Here is a 16,823-nt window from a genome sequence, read left to right as displayed (position 1 = left end):
CATCTGAATAGCTTTGTTTTGTTAGCTAAATGAAGTGCATTGGAACTTTCTGTGTCCATTCCCCTTATGTTCTCTGGGGTGTGAATGAGTAACTAAACTCATCTTTCTCTTTAACAGGGTGTACGACTGTACTGTCGCCTTCACAGTCTCTTTACCCCAGTAATTAGGTGAGTCCAAATGCAAAATCCCTAGATTTATTCAAAAGAAGTATGTATATTCTGAAGATGAAAATCTTGTGTTTAAACGTAGGAAACCTAATCCATACCTTAAGATTGGTCTCTTGGGAGAAGTAAAAAAGATGGAGGGACTATGAAGATAAAAAAGTATTACTGCATAAAATGGCTACAAACAATGTTCAGGATGACCACTTTTTTCTCCAGACTTTAAGCTCTTTCTAGATCCAGATATATATGCTTAGATGCTTACTGTATTTATTAATATACTCGTTTCTTTACTAACTCTCCATTACTTCATTTGTAGAGTCCCAGCTATAACAAGGTACCTGTCTTTCCACTTCAGTGACGTAATTGGCAATGATATGTATAAGATTTGTTCAGCCTCCTCCTTTCTGTCTGTACTGAAAGGTTAGACTTGCTTTACTCCATAGGCAACTTTAGAAACTCTATTTCTGAACCATTACAAAATGCTCAATTCATGCTTGTATTACCTTGTGTAGAAAGAAAAAGGGTTGGGTTTTTTTTGTTTGCTTGTTTGTCTTTGATTTTAGACTCTTTTGATGTTTTGGTTGACATATGTATTTATTTTATTTTGAGCAGGGATAAAGATTATCATCTCCGTACCTACAAATCTGTTGTCATGGCTAACAAACTCATAGACTGGTTGATTGCACAGGCAAGTTTATACCTTTGGATTTATGTACTTGTCTAAATATTGTATTTCATCTCTGATTTGAAAGGTTGTGATGGAATAAGTAAAATAACATCCAAACACTGTGAGGGTTATTAGAACAGTGTGTGTGTGTAAGTGTAATCCTCTTAATAGCAGAAATCAGCTGCCAGTAGCTATACTATTCATTCCTTTAGTACTTATCTTCCTTATTTGCAATTGAACTTTAAATGTTTTAATGAGACTTAGCTTTGTGATTCAGCATGTAACATTGTTTGAGGCTTAAAATGAAATGGATAGGCTATGAAAACTAAATTATTAACTAGGGGGAGGATAAAAGTGAGCATCAATTTGCTGTAATGGTTCCATTTTATTTTATGCAAACCAGGAATGGGATAACCTGTTCACTCAGTCAACATGTACCAGCTTCATAAAATAAAAGTGAAAAGTGCTGATATTTTTAGATTATGTCCAGTTTTAATTGAGAATGCACTGTTATTTAAAGTATTTCCATTTTTAACTATAACGAGGTATAATATTGATGTTATATAATATTTCATATGCTCACTGTGAAGATCGGAAGGTAATGATGGTAAATGAAATCTACAGCCATTGCTGGCCCTGTGAGATTATGCCATTGCAAAAAGAAAGCATTTTTCTGATATTTTAAGGGATGTTAATAAATACATGTTATGGTTTAACAGGGAGATTGCCGGACCAGGGAAGAAGCTATGATCTTTGGTGTAGCTCTTTGCGATAATGGCTTTATGCACCATGGTAAGTAAATGCATTCTCTACAAGCTATGCTTGTTCTAATGCCATCTACATAGTCAAAGGGAAATGCTGGGGCTCTCGAAGATTTAAAGAAGGAATTGCAAGGTGGTTCATTATTCCACTGCTATAATCCTCAGGAAGAAAAAAACAAGCCATTTTATACTCTGAAAATTGTTTTCAGTCAAAGCATATACTGAGGGTTTTGTACTTTGACAGAATATTCTTAAGTAGGTAATACTTGTTTACCCAGATGAGACTGAAGATGGTAATTGAGGTAATATGTTGGAAAGGAAGGAAGCATTTTTGGAGGAATGAAATGAGTGGAGGAGATTGACTTCCAAAAATGTGAAGTGGTGGCAGATGTAGAATGTGGACTGTAGAGATAAAAAATTAAAAAAAAAATAAAAAAAAGGAAAATGCTAATGATAGCAGAGAACAAAGAAGAGAAAGCCAAAAATGAGGTGAATGAGGTTGCATTTAATATCATCAGAGGGAAAATTTCAGTGAAACAAGTGAAGCAATGGGTCATTCTCTGAAATAAAATGAGGAGGAAATGATTTTCTCATCAGCTGGTATAGATAAGGATGGAGGATTAATGTCCTTTCAGACGCTGTTCATTCTTTTGCCCTTTGGTCTTTGAACATGCAGACTGTATCTGCCTGCTGTTTTAGTTGCTTCTATAGTCCCAGCAAACCCATTTCTAATACTGAACCTGGCATACTTCACCATTTGGAGATTGCCAGGTCTTGGTTGTGAACATTTCCGTCAGTTGTCCAGCAGAACTTTTGAAAACTGTATATTTAAATTTATTTTAAGAAGAAATTTTGTGCAGTGCATTTTCACTAAAAGCTTTTCAGGCTAATGTGTATTCCTAAGCTTGGTGAAATTCAGATTCTGTAGCTGAAAAGGAACACAGTGTTACGTATATATAATGGATCCAGGGGAAAAAAAAAAAAAAAAAAGTTTTTGTTAGAATAAAAATTAAGATTTCACTAGGTTCACACACAAAATAATTAGCTAGTGCTTAACTCTGATGTTCAGTAGTACAAGTACTCATGTCCGTGTTTCTGTTTCTTACAGTGCTGGAGAAAAGTGAATTTAAAGATGAACCACTGCTGTTCCGTTTTTATGCGGATGAAGAAATGGAAGGGTCAAATATGAAACACAGGTTGATGAAACATGATTTGAAAGTAGTGGAAAATGTCATAGCAAAGTCGTTATTGGTGAGTTAAACCAAACGATTATATACTTGGATGAGAACATAAATTGGTTGTAGTGACAATAAATGAGCACTGTGTGTTCATTTATCAGTTGAGCTATACTTTACTAAATGCCTTTCTGAACAATGTATTGAACAATTGTATTTTTCAGATTAAATCTAATGAAGGTACCTATGGTTTCAGTTTAGAAGATAAAAATAAGGTGCCAATTATTAAGGTGGTGGAGAAAGCATCAAATGCTGAGGTATTAAATATTATAAATTAACTTCCCTGTTTTATTTTACATCACTTAAGAAAATGTGTAGTAGATGATAATGCAGTATGTGAGAATATTCTGAGAAATCTGTGGTTATGAATCTTGCTTTGTTTAGTTTGAAACAAAATAGAACTGTGAGGATTACCAACACTTGTTTTCTACATAGGACGAGTTCTGTTACAAAAATAATAGATTTATTTTTATGCTTATTAAAATATTCAGTTATGACTTTGCTCATGAGTGGAGTAAGTATCCTTCAATAGCATATTAAATGAATGTAGAATGTGGTCTGTAGCTTGCATTTGATGTATTTCATAACAAAGGATATGTTAAGCAAAGTCTAGAATTCAGATATCTGAATGAATAAATTACAGCCTTTCAGTTTGTTAGTATTGCTTTAGTTGCAATTTGAGTAATTTGATATTATCTAGTGAACAGCATGGGAGTCTTACGTATAAATATACAGAACAAGACTTACATGGGAAGAAACGTTCAGACCTGAATTTCAAGCCCTTCTACATCTCATTGTGGAACTGGAGTTTTAGTAGAATTTTTTTTTTTTTTTTTAGTAGAAATAGATGCAGCAGATCACTAATAGCCATAGGGATATGTGAAGGAATGGTTTCTTTCTTGTTAAACCACAATCTAAAGCTTGTACATAAATTTGTTGCTCAAAGGTATGGCCATAAAAGTTCTAAGGATACATTTTATTTTGAATCTTAGTATGTGTTTATCTTTACAAAAGCAGCTTTAATTCCTTTTGAGAAAGACAGACTAGGTGACATCACCACAAAAAAAAAAAACAAAAACAAAAAACAAAACCACACAACATTGAAACCAACTGGATTAGTGATGATGGTTTTGTTAATTTACCAATATTAACTAGTGTAGTAATGCTTTCATAACCTCCTGAATGAGACTAGGGCTTGTCTTTAGATCCCTTTATAGGTTACTGTGACCAGTCCCCGAACACTTTGGGTGTCTTTTGATGTCTTGTGTACTTTATGAAGGGGGCATAAGTAATTTTCTTTAAATATGTGGTCATTATTTATTTGGGGGTTGCATGCAAGCAGAAGAAAATACAGCGTTGTTGGTTGTAAAAGGGAAATGTGTACACAACTGTTATTGTTTTCTAGATGGCAGGCTTGGAAGTTGGAAAAAAAATCTTTGCCATTAATGGTGACCTGGTTTTTCTGCGACCCTTCAGTGAAGTGGATTGCTTCCTGAAAATGTGTTTAAACAGCAGAAAGCCCCTGCGGGTTCTTGTGAGCACTAAACCACGGGAGTAAGTTGTCATTCCTTTGGGGAGATTTTTAGAAATTACAAATGAAGCAAATTTTAAAAGGCAAGAAGAACTTCAAAAAGCACCACTCTAAAGTTATTAGTAATCTTAACTTCATAAAGCCAAGCAATTTGATCTGCTTTGACTTTGTTTTATTATGTTTGTCATCAGCAAAGACAAGAGAAATGAGCTTACCTCATCAGGTCTGGCACTCTATGTGTATGCAGAAACCACAAGTGTATGAATAAAGTTTGGAATACACGGGCAGTTTCAATCGCCTGTCTCTTACTATGTTTATTAAACAAGTTCCTCTGTCTGAGGATTAGTTCCTAGTTTGCCAGAAGCTGGACTTTCTGATCTGATGGGCCTCTTTGGTATGTGTGCTGGTTGTGTAAGCAACCTTGGCAAGTAAACAAATTCCAATCTTCCTGCGACAGATGAAGTTTTATACAAAGTTTTTTGAACCTTCCTACCTGAGTGGAATTTGTTATGTAGAAGAAATTCTAAGTGAGGCCTAATGCCTGGCTTCATTTGGTATGTAAACGAGCATAGACCTGCTAGTAAGGTTAATGCAGTTGTTAGTGGTTTCTACCTAATAGCAATAAATAAGAATAGTGAAATAGGAGAGTAAGAAACAGCATTTGGGAGAAGTTCCCATCAGCTTCTGCAAAGTAAAGAGGAAGTCATGTTCTGTTGTCAGAGAACACATAGTGAGCCTTGAAAATAGCTCGATTTGAGCAGCAGAATTTAGATGTGTTTCTTCTGTTAATAAGAAAGATGTCTTGAGAAATACAGTGGTAACCAGAACAGGAAAAAGAGCAAAGAAAGAAACATGGCATGAAGTCAATAATTTGGACTGATAGTACAAAAACAACAGCAACCAAGCAGCAGCAACAACAACAGCACTGTAGATGAATGTTCTATGGCAAACATAAAAAGCTTATGTTAGCGTTTCTTTAATGCTGATCTTGGGTCAATTTCTGACACAGTGAAAATGTGAGTGAATTTCAGGGCTGACAGAGACGATCTGGTGAATAAGGAGTTCGGATGAGTTTAAGAATTTATTTCCTGTACTGCCTGCATTTGTCAGAGGCTGCTTCTAGCACAACTGTGTTGGCAAGAGAGATGATTCTCTGACAAATTCTTAGCTGAAACTTCTAGCAATGTTCTTTCTTAGTTTATTCATTAATACGTTCACAAAGTGTATTTTTGAACAAATATTTTGTACAAATTTGTGGGCTGCAATGGGATTTGGATCTCGTGTCTGCTTGTAATAGGCTCCAAACACCAGATGTTATATATACCAGAAAAAAAACCCAAAAGAACAAGAAATAATGCAATGATATTATTCAAATCTATTTGAATATCAGAATTCCTATAGTTCATATGCATTTTACATTCACTCATCACCATCAGTTTTCTTTTGCACTGGCAAATGGAGTCCAGGGCAAAGACCCCTTAAATATTAACAGAGCTAGCTCTGGAAGTAAAGACTGCAGAGTTGGATCAGTGCAGTGTTATGTGTGACCTAACGAGCTCAGATAAGGGCTAAAGCAGCTGTGTTGCTTTTTATGGAATCTGAGCTAATATCACATCAGCTTTCTTTGGGTGAATTCGGGTTTCATTTTAAGGAGTAGATGTGAATTTTAATTCTCAGAACTAACCTGTTTTGTTGGTTATAATTCTAAGATTTTTTTATTGCTGCTGCACATACACTAAGCAAGAGTGTAACACAATGTGTATACACATTAACAGTAGCAGGCAACTCTTATTTCAAAAAGCTCAGTGCTTCATATAGAAAGGCTGTGGGAAGAATTTAATTATTTTTTTTTTTTCAATAAAAATTAACAAGTTCTGACACAAACATAGTCTCCATAGTCCTCTGCAGCTCGTCTGATGAGGCCTGCCATGATCTGAGGTCTCCAGGCTCTGTGCTGTTGGCTGATAGATTGCTTGCCTTCCCAGGGCTTTCAATTTTGCTGTTTTATGACAACTTACTCAAATTGCGGTCCTTTGGGAGGAATTTTAAATCTGCAGGCTGCTTTGGTCTTAATTGGCATACTGAAATTCTGCGTGAAATAATATTGCCTTCCTCTGGTTGGTATCAGTATCTGCTTGCTCTTAGTTCTGATGTGAGTGATGCAAGTGATCAAGAAAATGAATGATATTGAATCTGAAACTGTGAACTGACTGAAAGCATGGATTTTACACCCTGGTGTTAAAAACATCCTACTTATTGCTGTCCACTTTTATGTTAATTAACAAAATGCTACCTTTTACTATATTCATATTGGATTTTTGCATGTATCAGGACAGTGAAGATTCCTGACTCTGCAGATGGACTTGGGTTCCAAATCCGAGGCTTTGGCCCTTCAGTCGTCCACGCTGTTGGGAGAGGTAAGTTATAAGAGCTGTCAGTACAAAAAATAATTATACATTTTATATGTAACTGGTCTGGATGAGATGAATCAAAATAAGATCCACCGAGTAATTAGGGTGAGGTATATTAAGGTTGTGATTTCCTTACAGATTGATGAATAGCTGACAAATCCAAAAACTCATTATCCTGTGAATGCTGTCCGTAACTTGATAAATTTTGGATTGGTGCCTTGGTAATAAAAGAAGTAAAGCATTTTTGTTGTTGTTGCTATTGCACATAGTTAATGGTGAAGCCAGCTACCTCTGTATTTTCAGCTATTATTGGGCAGTTGTGTCCTTTCACCTCCTACTACCTTTGCAGTTGAGGAATTTAAAATGAATTGATCAGCAAAGCATCCAGATTTGAACAGAGCTCGATGACTTCTTTTTCTATTTTTCCTAGGCTGTGGTGCCAGAAATTAGATTTTTGAGAGAAAGTAATAAACTACAGACTGTTGAGTTGATGTGGTAATTATATCTGCACCTGGTACTCAATTCAACTGCCTGTCCTTATTCATTAAGCACGTACATTATTCCAATTAGCCTCAATTGTACCTAGGTCTTGCTTGTGTGGTTTGCTAAGCCTGGAAGACTTTGAGCATATGTTTAAGTGCTTTGCTGAATTGGGATCATAGTATTTGTTGTTGTTGTCTGTTTTGAAGAACAAAATATCTGCTTTTTGAGAGACATTTAATAATTTATTTACAAGACTTTTGTAGATTACAATAGCTAGGAATAATATTCTTTCCAAAGACTTTAATTGATATTAGATTTAAAATGCAACTATTATCTATTCCTGCAGCTTTTATTTTTTCTGGTCAGTGCCATGACCACATAATACCTAAAAATAATAGAAATACAGATGTATTGTTTCTATTATTTTTTGTTGGATATGCTTAACTGACAGATTGTAATGTGGTTTTCTACTTGTCAGCCATGCAAATTCAGTTCCGTTTTGCATTCTCTAGCCAATAGGTTTTGACTTTACTTACACCTTTCTAGTAATAGCAATATTACTAACATAAGGAAGTAAATGGGTGGGTGGTCATAATCCAGCATCATAATCCAGCATATTATTGCTGAACTATGTATTTTGCATTGCTCAAACAAATAGAATTTGTTGGAAGTTACTGATGTTTCTTAGAACTTCTTTTCTGCTGTCTTTTTGTGTTTTGCTTAAAATTGTAAGGACTATTATAAATGAATTGGTAAAAAGACAAAAACACAGACAGGATCCTTGGAAATGTCAGTGGAATTCTGTTTTGTTTAAGTCCAGCTGATTTCAGAAGTACTCTGAAGTCAGGGGCTTTTGGAATGTAAAGGAAATGTTTTAAATGCTTTAAAAGAGATGTTTAGGAAAGGAAGTCTGTCAACTACATGTTTTGTGTTGTTGTTGTTTTTTAATAGGAACAGTGGCAGCTGCAGCAGGTCTCCACCCTGGCCAATGCATAATAAAGGTGAATGGAATTAATGTCAGCAAGGAGACTCATGCAAGTGTTATTGCTCATGTCACAGCATGCAGGAAGTATCGGCGTCCAATGCAGGTACATTGCACTTGTTAATCTTGCAAATTTTCTACTTGTTTTTTCTCCCGAAATAATCCCTGCAACCAAAGTAAACAGCGTGGTGTGGTTCTCTATCCATGCATCTATTGTGTTTGAGTATGATGAAGGGAAAGGAGTGGTAAATAGAAATGGAAGGAAGCCGGATGAATTATGAAAGCTGAAGACTGCTCAGTATATTACATATGTTCAAGATGTGATTAATCTCTGCATTGAAAAATACAAACTTACAACTAACTTTTAATACTGGATTTTAAAAGGCTTGCTTCAGGTTTTTCTTGAAAGCAGTAGGAGGTATACTTCTATCATTATGAAGAGAGATTTATGCAGTTAGGTGCCTGTTCATCAGCCCGAGAATGTAATGCAGAAAGCTGATCTTCTAAAATTTTGAAACGCTTCACCAAATAGAGAGCAGTGAGCCCACATTTTGTCTATGAAGGTCCCTTTGTGGTCCCACTGCAGTCCAATACAGGAAATAAATGGAAGTTCAAGGGCACAGAAGTTCCCTTTTTTAAATATACACATTGTATTGTTATCTTTTTCACATAAATGTAGGAGAAAACCTGCCTTCCAAGATACAAATTGTAGGGAGGAAAATCAAAACCACTCTGATTGTATAATGTAATCTTTCCAAGTTCCTGCAAATTTTTCATAAACTGTGAGCTGGTATCATTAATTAACGTCACAGATTCTTTCAGAGCATGGTAACTGGGAAGAAAAATCCAATTAAAATCAGGAGTGAAATCCTTCTCTCAAACCTACTGCATAGAAATGAGATAAGAATTCTAAGTAAGAATTGGAACTGTGTCATGAAAATACTGTCTTCATGAAAATGTCTGAATGTTTGTGCTTTTTTAACTGCAGTATAAAATTGAAGTTGTTGAACACGTAGCAATATAGAGTTCACCTATTCTTCAAGGGAATACGGGCTATGGTAAAGAGCCCATCTGCACAGATAGTAAAGCTGGCTATGATTAAAGGTTTTTACTTTTTTTGTACCAGGTGCATTTTCTCTCTTGTCTATCTGTGGAGTTCCTCCAGAAGTTAATGACATTGAAAAAGGAGTAATTACTGTTGGCTGGAATGAATTTATATGCAATGTCACTGCTGTTTTATTTTTTTCATCCACTTGTGTAATATGTTGGAATACATACCTATTTTTTCTATTGAGAGTATTTATTTCAATCTAAAAAAATGTATCTTTAGCAAATCACTAATAACTAAAATCCCCCAGATTCATGAGAATCTGTAAGAAAATCGTTGTTTAGAATTTGCTGCTATCAAATGTCTAGACGGCAGTATTCCTACTGGTACCAAGACAGCTAAACTATAATTTACTAATCAGAAATGTGGATTTTTAATTATTTGGAAGATGACTATGGATTTGTCCTATTTTGTAAGTAATTACTCTATCATTTAATTAACATGAATATTGAACTCTCTCCTGTGGTTGGCAGTATCATAATTGAAAATGAATCTTTTTCTGTGTTCTGAATATTCCACTTCTCAGTGTGAGGAGTTTTCCAAGCTGCCTTGTTCATGAAGCTTCATTTCAGATCACTGCCGTGTGAATAACTGTAACTTCTGTTGGACAGTGTTTATATTATTGGTCTTGCCTAGAGAAAGAATACTGACTTTGCTTTTTGAAATTCCAAACAATTATTTGCAGTGATACTAATCATGTTGTGACAGATTTATGCCTGATTTATTACCCCTGTGCTGCATTTATAGAACACGTTTCCAAATTATATAATAATGTATCTTGTGTTAGCTTTTGAAGGGTTGACTTCCTATTGAAGTAGGTTATTCTGAAATAAAGGAAATCTTAGGCACAATGTACATCACTTGTTAGATATTGGCACGTCAGTCTTAGTGATGCCCATGTGTTTGAGCCAAGGAAACCTTTTAGTCTTCACTTAGATGCTTATCAAACTTCCAGGTGTACCTACAAAGACGAATGGGCTTCAAAACCATTTATGTTGTTCATCTTATGCATAGGTATCTTCCAAAAACTCTCAGAGGGCTCTGAAAGTCAGGGGCCCTTATTAAAATATTTTAGTGCCTTTCAGTGAGAAGTAAGGCATGAATGAATCTATAGAACCTATACAGAGAGGGTACCTTCATTGTGTGGAAATGTTGTTGTCTGGGACTAATGGGTTAAAGACAGTGGCAGAATATTGTATATTATCAACCCATAATCTGATGTATTTTGCATTTTGCCTGAACATTTCAACATTCAACTTTCAGTTCAGGCTTAACGTTGAATTCTTGACTCAAACTTCTTTTTAAATTCAGTGAATTCAGATTAGTCATAATTGTGTCGCTTATTCTGCTGTAGCTGTTTAGATGCAATGATTAACTGACAGTCAAATTTCTTTTGAAGTGTAAGGGAATCATTCTGTAGATGCCATGTTTGATAGGCCCATCCATATGGATGTGGTGGGCATGTGTCTACACAAGAGAGGGGAGAAAACAAGATAAAAGGCTTGCAGATGGCTTTCATAGGCTGTGTGACCAAGCCATTGTTCTTGTGTTCACATGCACCTCGATTACATAAGATGATGAACTTCTGGAGCCTGAGATTCTGTCCTTTTACTGTTTTGATAACTGGGTGGTAAAGTAAAACATCTAACAGAGTAACTGTCAAAAAGGAAAAAAAGAATGAAAGCTGTTGTGTGTAATCTTCTTGCCAGCAATACATGGGTGATAGATTAGGTGGACGTGCAGTATGTTTGGTTGGCCTTTTATAATCTTTGTCAGTCTTGTGGAGGAACTGCAGATTTTGCAAAGCAAAAAATTTTTCTCTTTATTTTTACTATTTCTTATCTCAAATATTTCTCAATCTGCAGTTGGATTTGAAATGTCTTAGATTATTTTTGGCAGAGACATGAAACTGTCACAGATTTGCTACTGCTTCATGACAGTATATTTTGAAATAATTAAGTGAATTGAAATGCTTTAACCAAAGCCAAAATTCTCTGTATTTTCAAAGTTCTATTTTTAACTGTGTTCAGAAGGTAGTAGAGATTATAATAATCAGGGCAGTAAATCAACTATTCCATCTTTGAGAGCAGTTAGACAATTTGTTACCAATTACAATTGTAAAAGCTTTTTTGTTTGTTTGTTTGCTTTTTTAGCAAGACTCTATACAATGGATTTACAACAGCATTGAAAGTGCACAGGAAGATCTTCAGAAAACAAATGCCAAACCCCCTGGTGATGATGGAGGAGATGCCTTTGACTGCAAAGTGGAAGGTATATGGTACTGGCTTGATTTTGTTTTTGCTCAGAATGTTGGTGTAAGTAGCAAGGAAAATACAGGCAGTAGTTCATTTATTTTTTTTTTCAGAGATGAAACAGTCAGACAGTAGGATGTGCTTTACATAAGGGTTTGCTTTTTTCTGTATTCTAAAAAGGTAAATTTAACATGCTGTTCTTTGAAAATTGTTATGTCTCATTAAAAAAAAAAAAAAGGTTTCTGTGAACACTTTAGGAAAAAGCTGTTCAATTTTCATTTGTAATGCTGGGAATTATCTGAATTGTCACCACTAGTAATCACTGAAGGTTAAATTAGATGAGTTAGTGACTACTGTGTGAGAAATAACAAATCAGCTTTCCTTCAGATTATTTTCAGGCAATTGACATTTAGATAAGTCTGGATTCATATGCATGTATAAGGATGATAATTAAAGAGGTGGCTAAGGAGAATTTTGTATTGTCTGACTAAATGCTGACATAGTGGTTTCATTTCTGGACATTTTACTGTGGCTTATTTAGAGTTATTCAGATTTCCGATTTATTTTTGGTGCATTGTATAGCTCTAAATTTTAAGTGAAATTGAATTAGTCCCCTTCAGCAATGACTCTTTCAGTGAAGAGTCTGTAGTGACATGTCTGTTCGTGCAGTAGCAGTATTTTAACATTTATAAACCTCTTGGCATTCTGATTTTTAAATCACTCATCTCCTAGTTGGGATATTAGTACATTTCCAAGTAGAATCATCGAACCATACCTATTCCTAGAAGGTTTTCCTCTGTCCTTTTTATTATACATTTTTCAATGGCCAGTGCTCCTCTGCTGATTTGCGTTTCTTTATTCTAGAGGTAATTGACAAGTTTAATACTATGGCAATAATAGATGGGAAGAAAGATCACGTAAGCCTGACTGTTGATAATGTTCATCTGGAGTATGGAGTCGTTTACGAGTATGACAGCACAGCTGGAATCAAGTGCCATGTGTTAGAAAAAATGATTGAACCAAAGGGATTTTTCAGTTTGACTGCAAAGGTATGAAGCAATTTTTCTATGTGTTTATTATTGCTAAGCTTAATACCAGTGCAGCAATATGTTTTCTTTTCTGCTTAGGGTTGTATGCTTTTTATTTAATATCTTGTAACCTTTGTTCCTGTTACATTTAGAAGGATGATTGTGTACTCAGGAAATAAAATAAGTTATGATGTGGTTATAAATTGAGCCTCTAAATAGAACAAACATGAGAGTTTCAGTCTTCCATTCTTCCTACGTCTTTTCCTATCTTCTTAATTATCAAATAAAACTTCAAATAAAGTTGAAGGTTCAGTGAAACATCAAAACTTTGTGAAGATAGGCAGTAGTTTCCAAATATGGTTTTGATGAAATAAAATAGCATATACAATTTAAATTTGTTTCAGTAATAGAAGTAGCACAGCATCTGTCTTTTTATGTTTTAAAATAAAATAAAGCTGTGTGTATAGTGGGGACTAGCAATGGCAAAATGCAAAACAAGTGCAACTTAAGAGTTTACACTGAAGTTTTTTCTCAGTGAATATTTCCAGATATTAAAACATGCAGGTAATGAAAGGGATTGTGAAGATTTTTTGTTGATAGTTCATAGAATGGCTGGAGTTGAAAGAGACCTTTAAAGGTCGTCTAGTTCCAGCTCTCCTACTGTAGTCAGGGTTGCCACCCACTAGCTTAGGTTTGACAGTCACACTGGTACATTCCTTCAAGACCCTGGGGTGCATGTTGTCCAGCCCCATAGACTGGAAATGGTCTAGTTAATGCTAAAAGTCACTGGCCTGAAAATTGTTAGTTCTTCCTATATTCATAACAACATATGAAATGAGGTAATAATTACTAACTGCTTAAGAAATACTTTTCCACTGTTGCATTCAGGACTTTCAGTACTCTGATTCTGGCCATAATTAATGCTGTGTCATAACCCTTATTATTTAGGCTGGCTAATTATTCAAAAATTACACTTAAATATTGTTTTTTAATAATATGACTGTTAGAAAAGTGATAGTGATCAGAAGATGTCCAGTGATTTAAAAACAATGACAAAATGAGCATACGTCTCTTCTCAGTGGCAATAATAATAGCTGTAGCAGCATTTAACTATCACAGTTGTCTGCAAATGGTTCTTGGTGCTCTGTATGTAAACTCTGCACTTACAGTTAGGTATTATGCTTCTCTTCATTTCCTTCTCTGTCATCTTGCCATGTATTTGTTGTTGCTTTGCATTTGTAAACATCTCTATTCTGCATCATATATAGTATAGTGAAGTAATCCTGGATTGCTTTCTGATCCTATACAAAGTTTTACTGTGTTTTGGTGACAAGTAACCAAAGTTGTATTGCAAAAGCTACTTAATTTTAATGCAGTTAAGACATTTTTTCATCTGTCCATTAAATTATTGAAATAATATTACTAATTAAACCAAAAAATTGCAAGCGTAACCAAAATTATTGGAATATTTTAATGCAGTAAGTACTCATTTTTGCAAAAGAGTTAGTTTTTCCTCTATCCTCCTAGGGACAATTCAAGCCACTTCTGTTTATATGTGTTAATCTGGATTTGGGGTACATTTATTAGACCTTTGTTAAGCTTTAAATGTGTGCTTTTCAAACACATTTGTCAGAGTTTGGATGCAGCTGCAATAGGCATCTTTCATGCTCCATCATGCAGTGAATTTCAGTACCTGAAATAAATATTTTACTCAAAAAAGGGCTGTATACTACCTTCAACTGCTTAAGGTTCCTTTCTTTCAGTTTTCTATCATCGCTTGCTGGGACTATTTTCATCATAGCAAGACTTCAGTTTTTTCTGCCCAGTATAGCTTACTCTGTTCACTATTTCATGTTTTCTACGCAAAGAATGAAAAAAATGAAATCACTCAGATTTATTATATGCTTGTTTATTTTTTAGAAAATATTCATTACTTGGGCAGGTGTATGTTTGCTACAACTAATGAATTGGTTTATAAGCTCTTTGTAATATGTGCTGCTAAAGTAATTACAGCAAATGCTGAATTTCAGGTGAGCCATGTTGGTTGCATTAGTAGGAAATTAGTAGTAAATCCATTATGAGAACTCCATTATGAGAAGGCAAGTGAAACTACTTGTTACAGGTATAATTTATGACAGTGACAGTGACAAATTTAGAGAAACCTTTCTTGCTTTCCAGATTTCCATTGTTGCTTGTGATTTAGTTCTGTGAATTTAACGCCTATAATGTTAGAAGGCAACTGAGTATCTGGCTTTTTCAGCCTAGACTATAGGAGATGATAAGTAAAGGGTTCTTTTAGTCATGTTATTTCATAATGTGATGATCTTGTTTTTAATCTCTCAGATTCTGGAAGCGTTGGCTAAAAGTGATGAGCAGTTTGTGCAGAACTGCAACAGTCTCAGTTCCTTAAGTGAAGTAATCTCTACTGAGCTTCAAAGTAAATTCAGTGTTATTTGCAGTGAGAAAATTGAACATATCTACCGAAGAATTTCTAGTTATAAAAAGGTATGGCCTGCATGTCTTAAGTTTTGTGATAATTGTCTTTTAAGGGAAAACAAACAAGCAAAATTGTATCATTTGAATAATTCTTCTGAATGTTTCTTATGGTGAAAAAAATATGGCTGAAAGATTAGCCTTGAATGCCTAAACTGAGTTATTAAAAGAATAGTTTTTAAGCTGTGCTCTTTATCATCCCTTTTTTAGACACTGGGTAGTTCATATCCTTTCTTGTTTGCTGTGTTCAGCTGCAAATAGAATCAGCTACATATTTCCTACAAAAGGGCTATTGTTCTTGATCAATATTTTGAACTGGCAGATTTTAACCAAAGATGAAGTGATAACAGCAGAATTGTTTTTCCTTCTAGTACGTCTTAATTTTAAATATCAAATTGTTATTTTTTAATTAATCTCTTATGCCCTTCAAATTAGTATGACTTTTACAAAACATCCTGCTTATTAGGAATTAGGGACTAGTTTTAAGCAATCTCAGTTGTGACACTTAAAAATTTGTCTGTTCTGATACTTTATATGCTGATAGAGAGTGAGAGGTTTAGTGTAGACACTTTATACTGTTCAATAAGTTGCATGTTTTCTAAAGGAAGAGGAGTGAAACTTGTAAGGATAGTTCAGTGTGGGATAAAGACCCAAAAAAATGGCTTCCAAAGACTTGGATAGGGTAGTCTCAGACAAAAAATGGAATAAACTCAGGAGCTGAATCCCAGAAGGAGAGATTAAAGTGGTACTGATACTGCATTATTTAACATCCAGGCTCTCAGCTGTTTGCCTGGACTACAGATTTCCATGTTTCTAAAAACAATTTAAAATCAATATATTCTTTTGAAAGCAAATGTCTTAGTTGTAATATTAATAATAGCATATGTAGAGTTTGAGTAGCATGAGATATTTTATACCTTTCCTCTAGTAAAACTATATATATATATATATATAGAGAGAGAGAGAGAGAGAGAGAAAGAGAGAGAGAATGATGTACAGTTTCTTTGTAGGAGGCCAAGACAATAAGTGAAATTCTATTGTATTATGCTGGATGTGAATAAGCCATGGGGAGGTTTTCATCATGCTTGTAGTGTCTAGAAAAATATACTTGATACCAACTGCACTTTAAAGCTCATCCATTGAAAGATTGTTAGTTTCACAGTTAGAGCTTTTAATAACAATTAATAATGCAGTGAATTTCAGGAACAGATAGGTCGTTTTCTTGGCAAGGTAAAGGTAACCATAGTTACAGAAGACTTTCAGAATGCCTGAGCTTGGCTTGGCTCCTGGTTTCACTGTGAAAGTTCGAATTCTATAAATAGAAACCCCATAGACTTCTGCAGTTCCTACTATTATTATTTTTATCAGAACATTTTGCTCATTATAAACTTGGAATCTAGTACCATGAGTCCCAGATGTTTCTCAACACATACATGAAAATAATTTCAGGCCTGACTTATGACCTGATTAAATCTTAGCCAGGCATTTGGTCTCTCTGGAGAATGATGTGTGGGAGACTGAGATGAGAAATATGTACTGCTTGCAGAAACATTTTCATCATTGAATGTCCTTAGTGCCCTTCTTAACTATTTGTACATTTTTCGCCTTTGAACAATTCCATAATTGGATTTCTTCTAACCTTCCAGATCATGTTCTAATATGAAGATTTAAATATGATTTATCAATCAAGAGTTTACTAAGCTGAAGT

At 34.7% G+C, this 16,823-nt stretch overlaps 1 protein-coding gene across 2 annotated transcripts in view; it reads left to right on the top strand.

The window, feature by feature from the left end:
• The window catches only part of PREX2 (phosphatidylinositol-3,4,5-trisphosphate dependent Rac exchange factor 2), a 168,630-nt gene that overhangs the window by 81,444 nt on the left and 70,363 nt on the right, over positions 1-16,823 (top strand). For both annotated transcript variants that reach the window (XM_072329302.1, XM_072329303.1), the window contains exons 13-23: positions 118-167; positions 777-852; positions 1,551-1,623; positions 2,701-2,843; positions 2,992-3,084; positions 4,233-4,381; positions 6,690-6,775; positions 8,204-8,340; positions 11,496-11,613; positions 12,459-12,643; positions 14,966-15,127. In XM_072329302.1, the coding sequence (XP_072185403.1) occupies positions 118-167; positions 777-852; positions 1,551-1,623; positions 2,701-2,843; positions 2,992-3,084; positions 4,233-4,381; positions 6,690-6,775; positions 8,204-8,340; positions 11,496-11,613; positions 12,459-12,643; positions 14,966-15,127 (1,272 nt within the window). The remainder of the gene's footprint in view (positions 1-117; positions 168-776; positions 853-1,550; positions 1,624-2,700; positions 2,844-2,991; positions 3,085-4,232; positions 4,382-6,689; positions 6,776-8,203; positions 8,341-11,495; positions 11,614-12,458; positions 12,644-14,965; positions 15,128-16,823) is intronic.

Source organism: Excalfactoria chinensis, chromosome 2 (genome assembly GCF_039878825.1).
Source record: "Excalfactoria chinensis isolate bCotChi1 chromosome 2, bCotChi1.hap2, whole genome shotgun sequence".
NCBI classification, from domain to species: Eukaryota; Metazoa; Chordata; class Aves; order Galliformes; family Phasianidae; genus Excalfactoria; species Excalfactoria chinensis.
The sequence above is the reverse complement of the archived record's forward strand: the minus strand, read 5'-3'. Positions and strand labels throughout refer to the sequence as shown.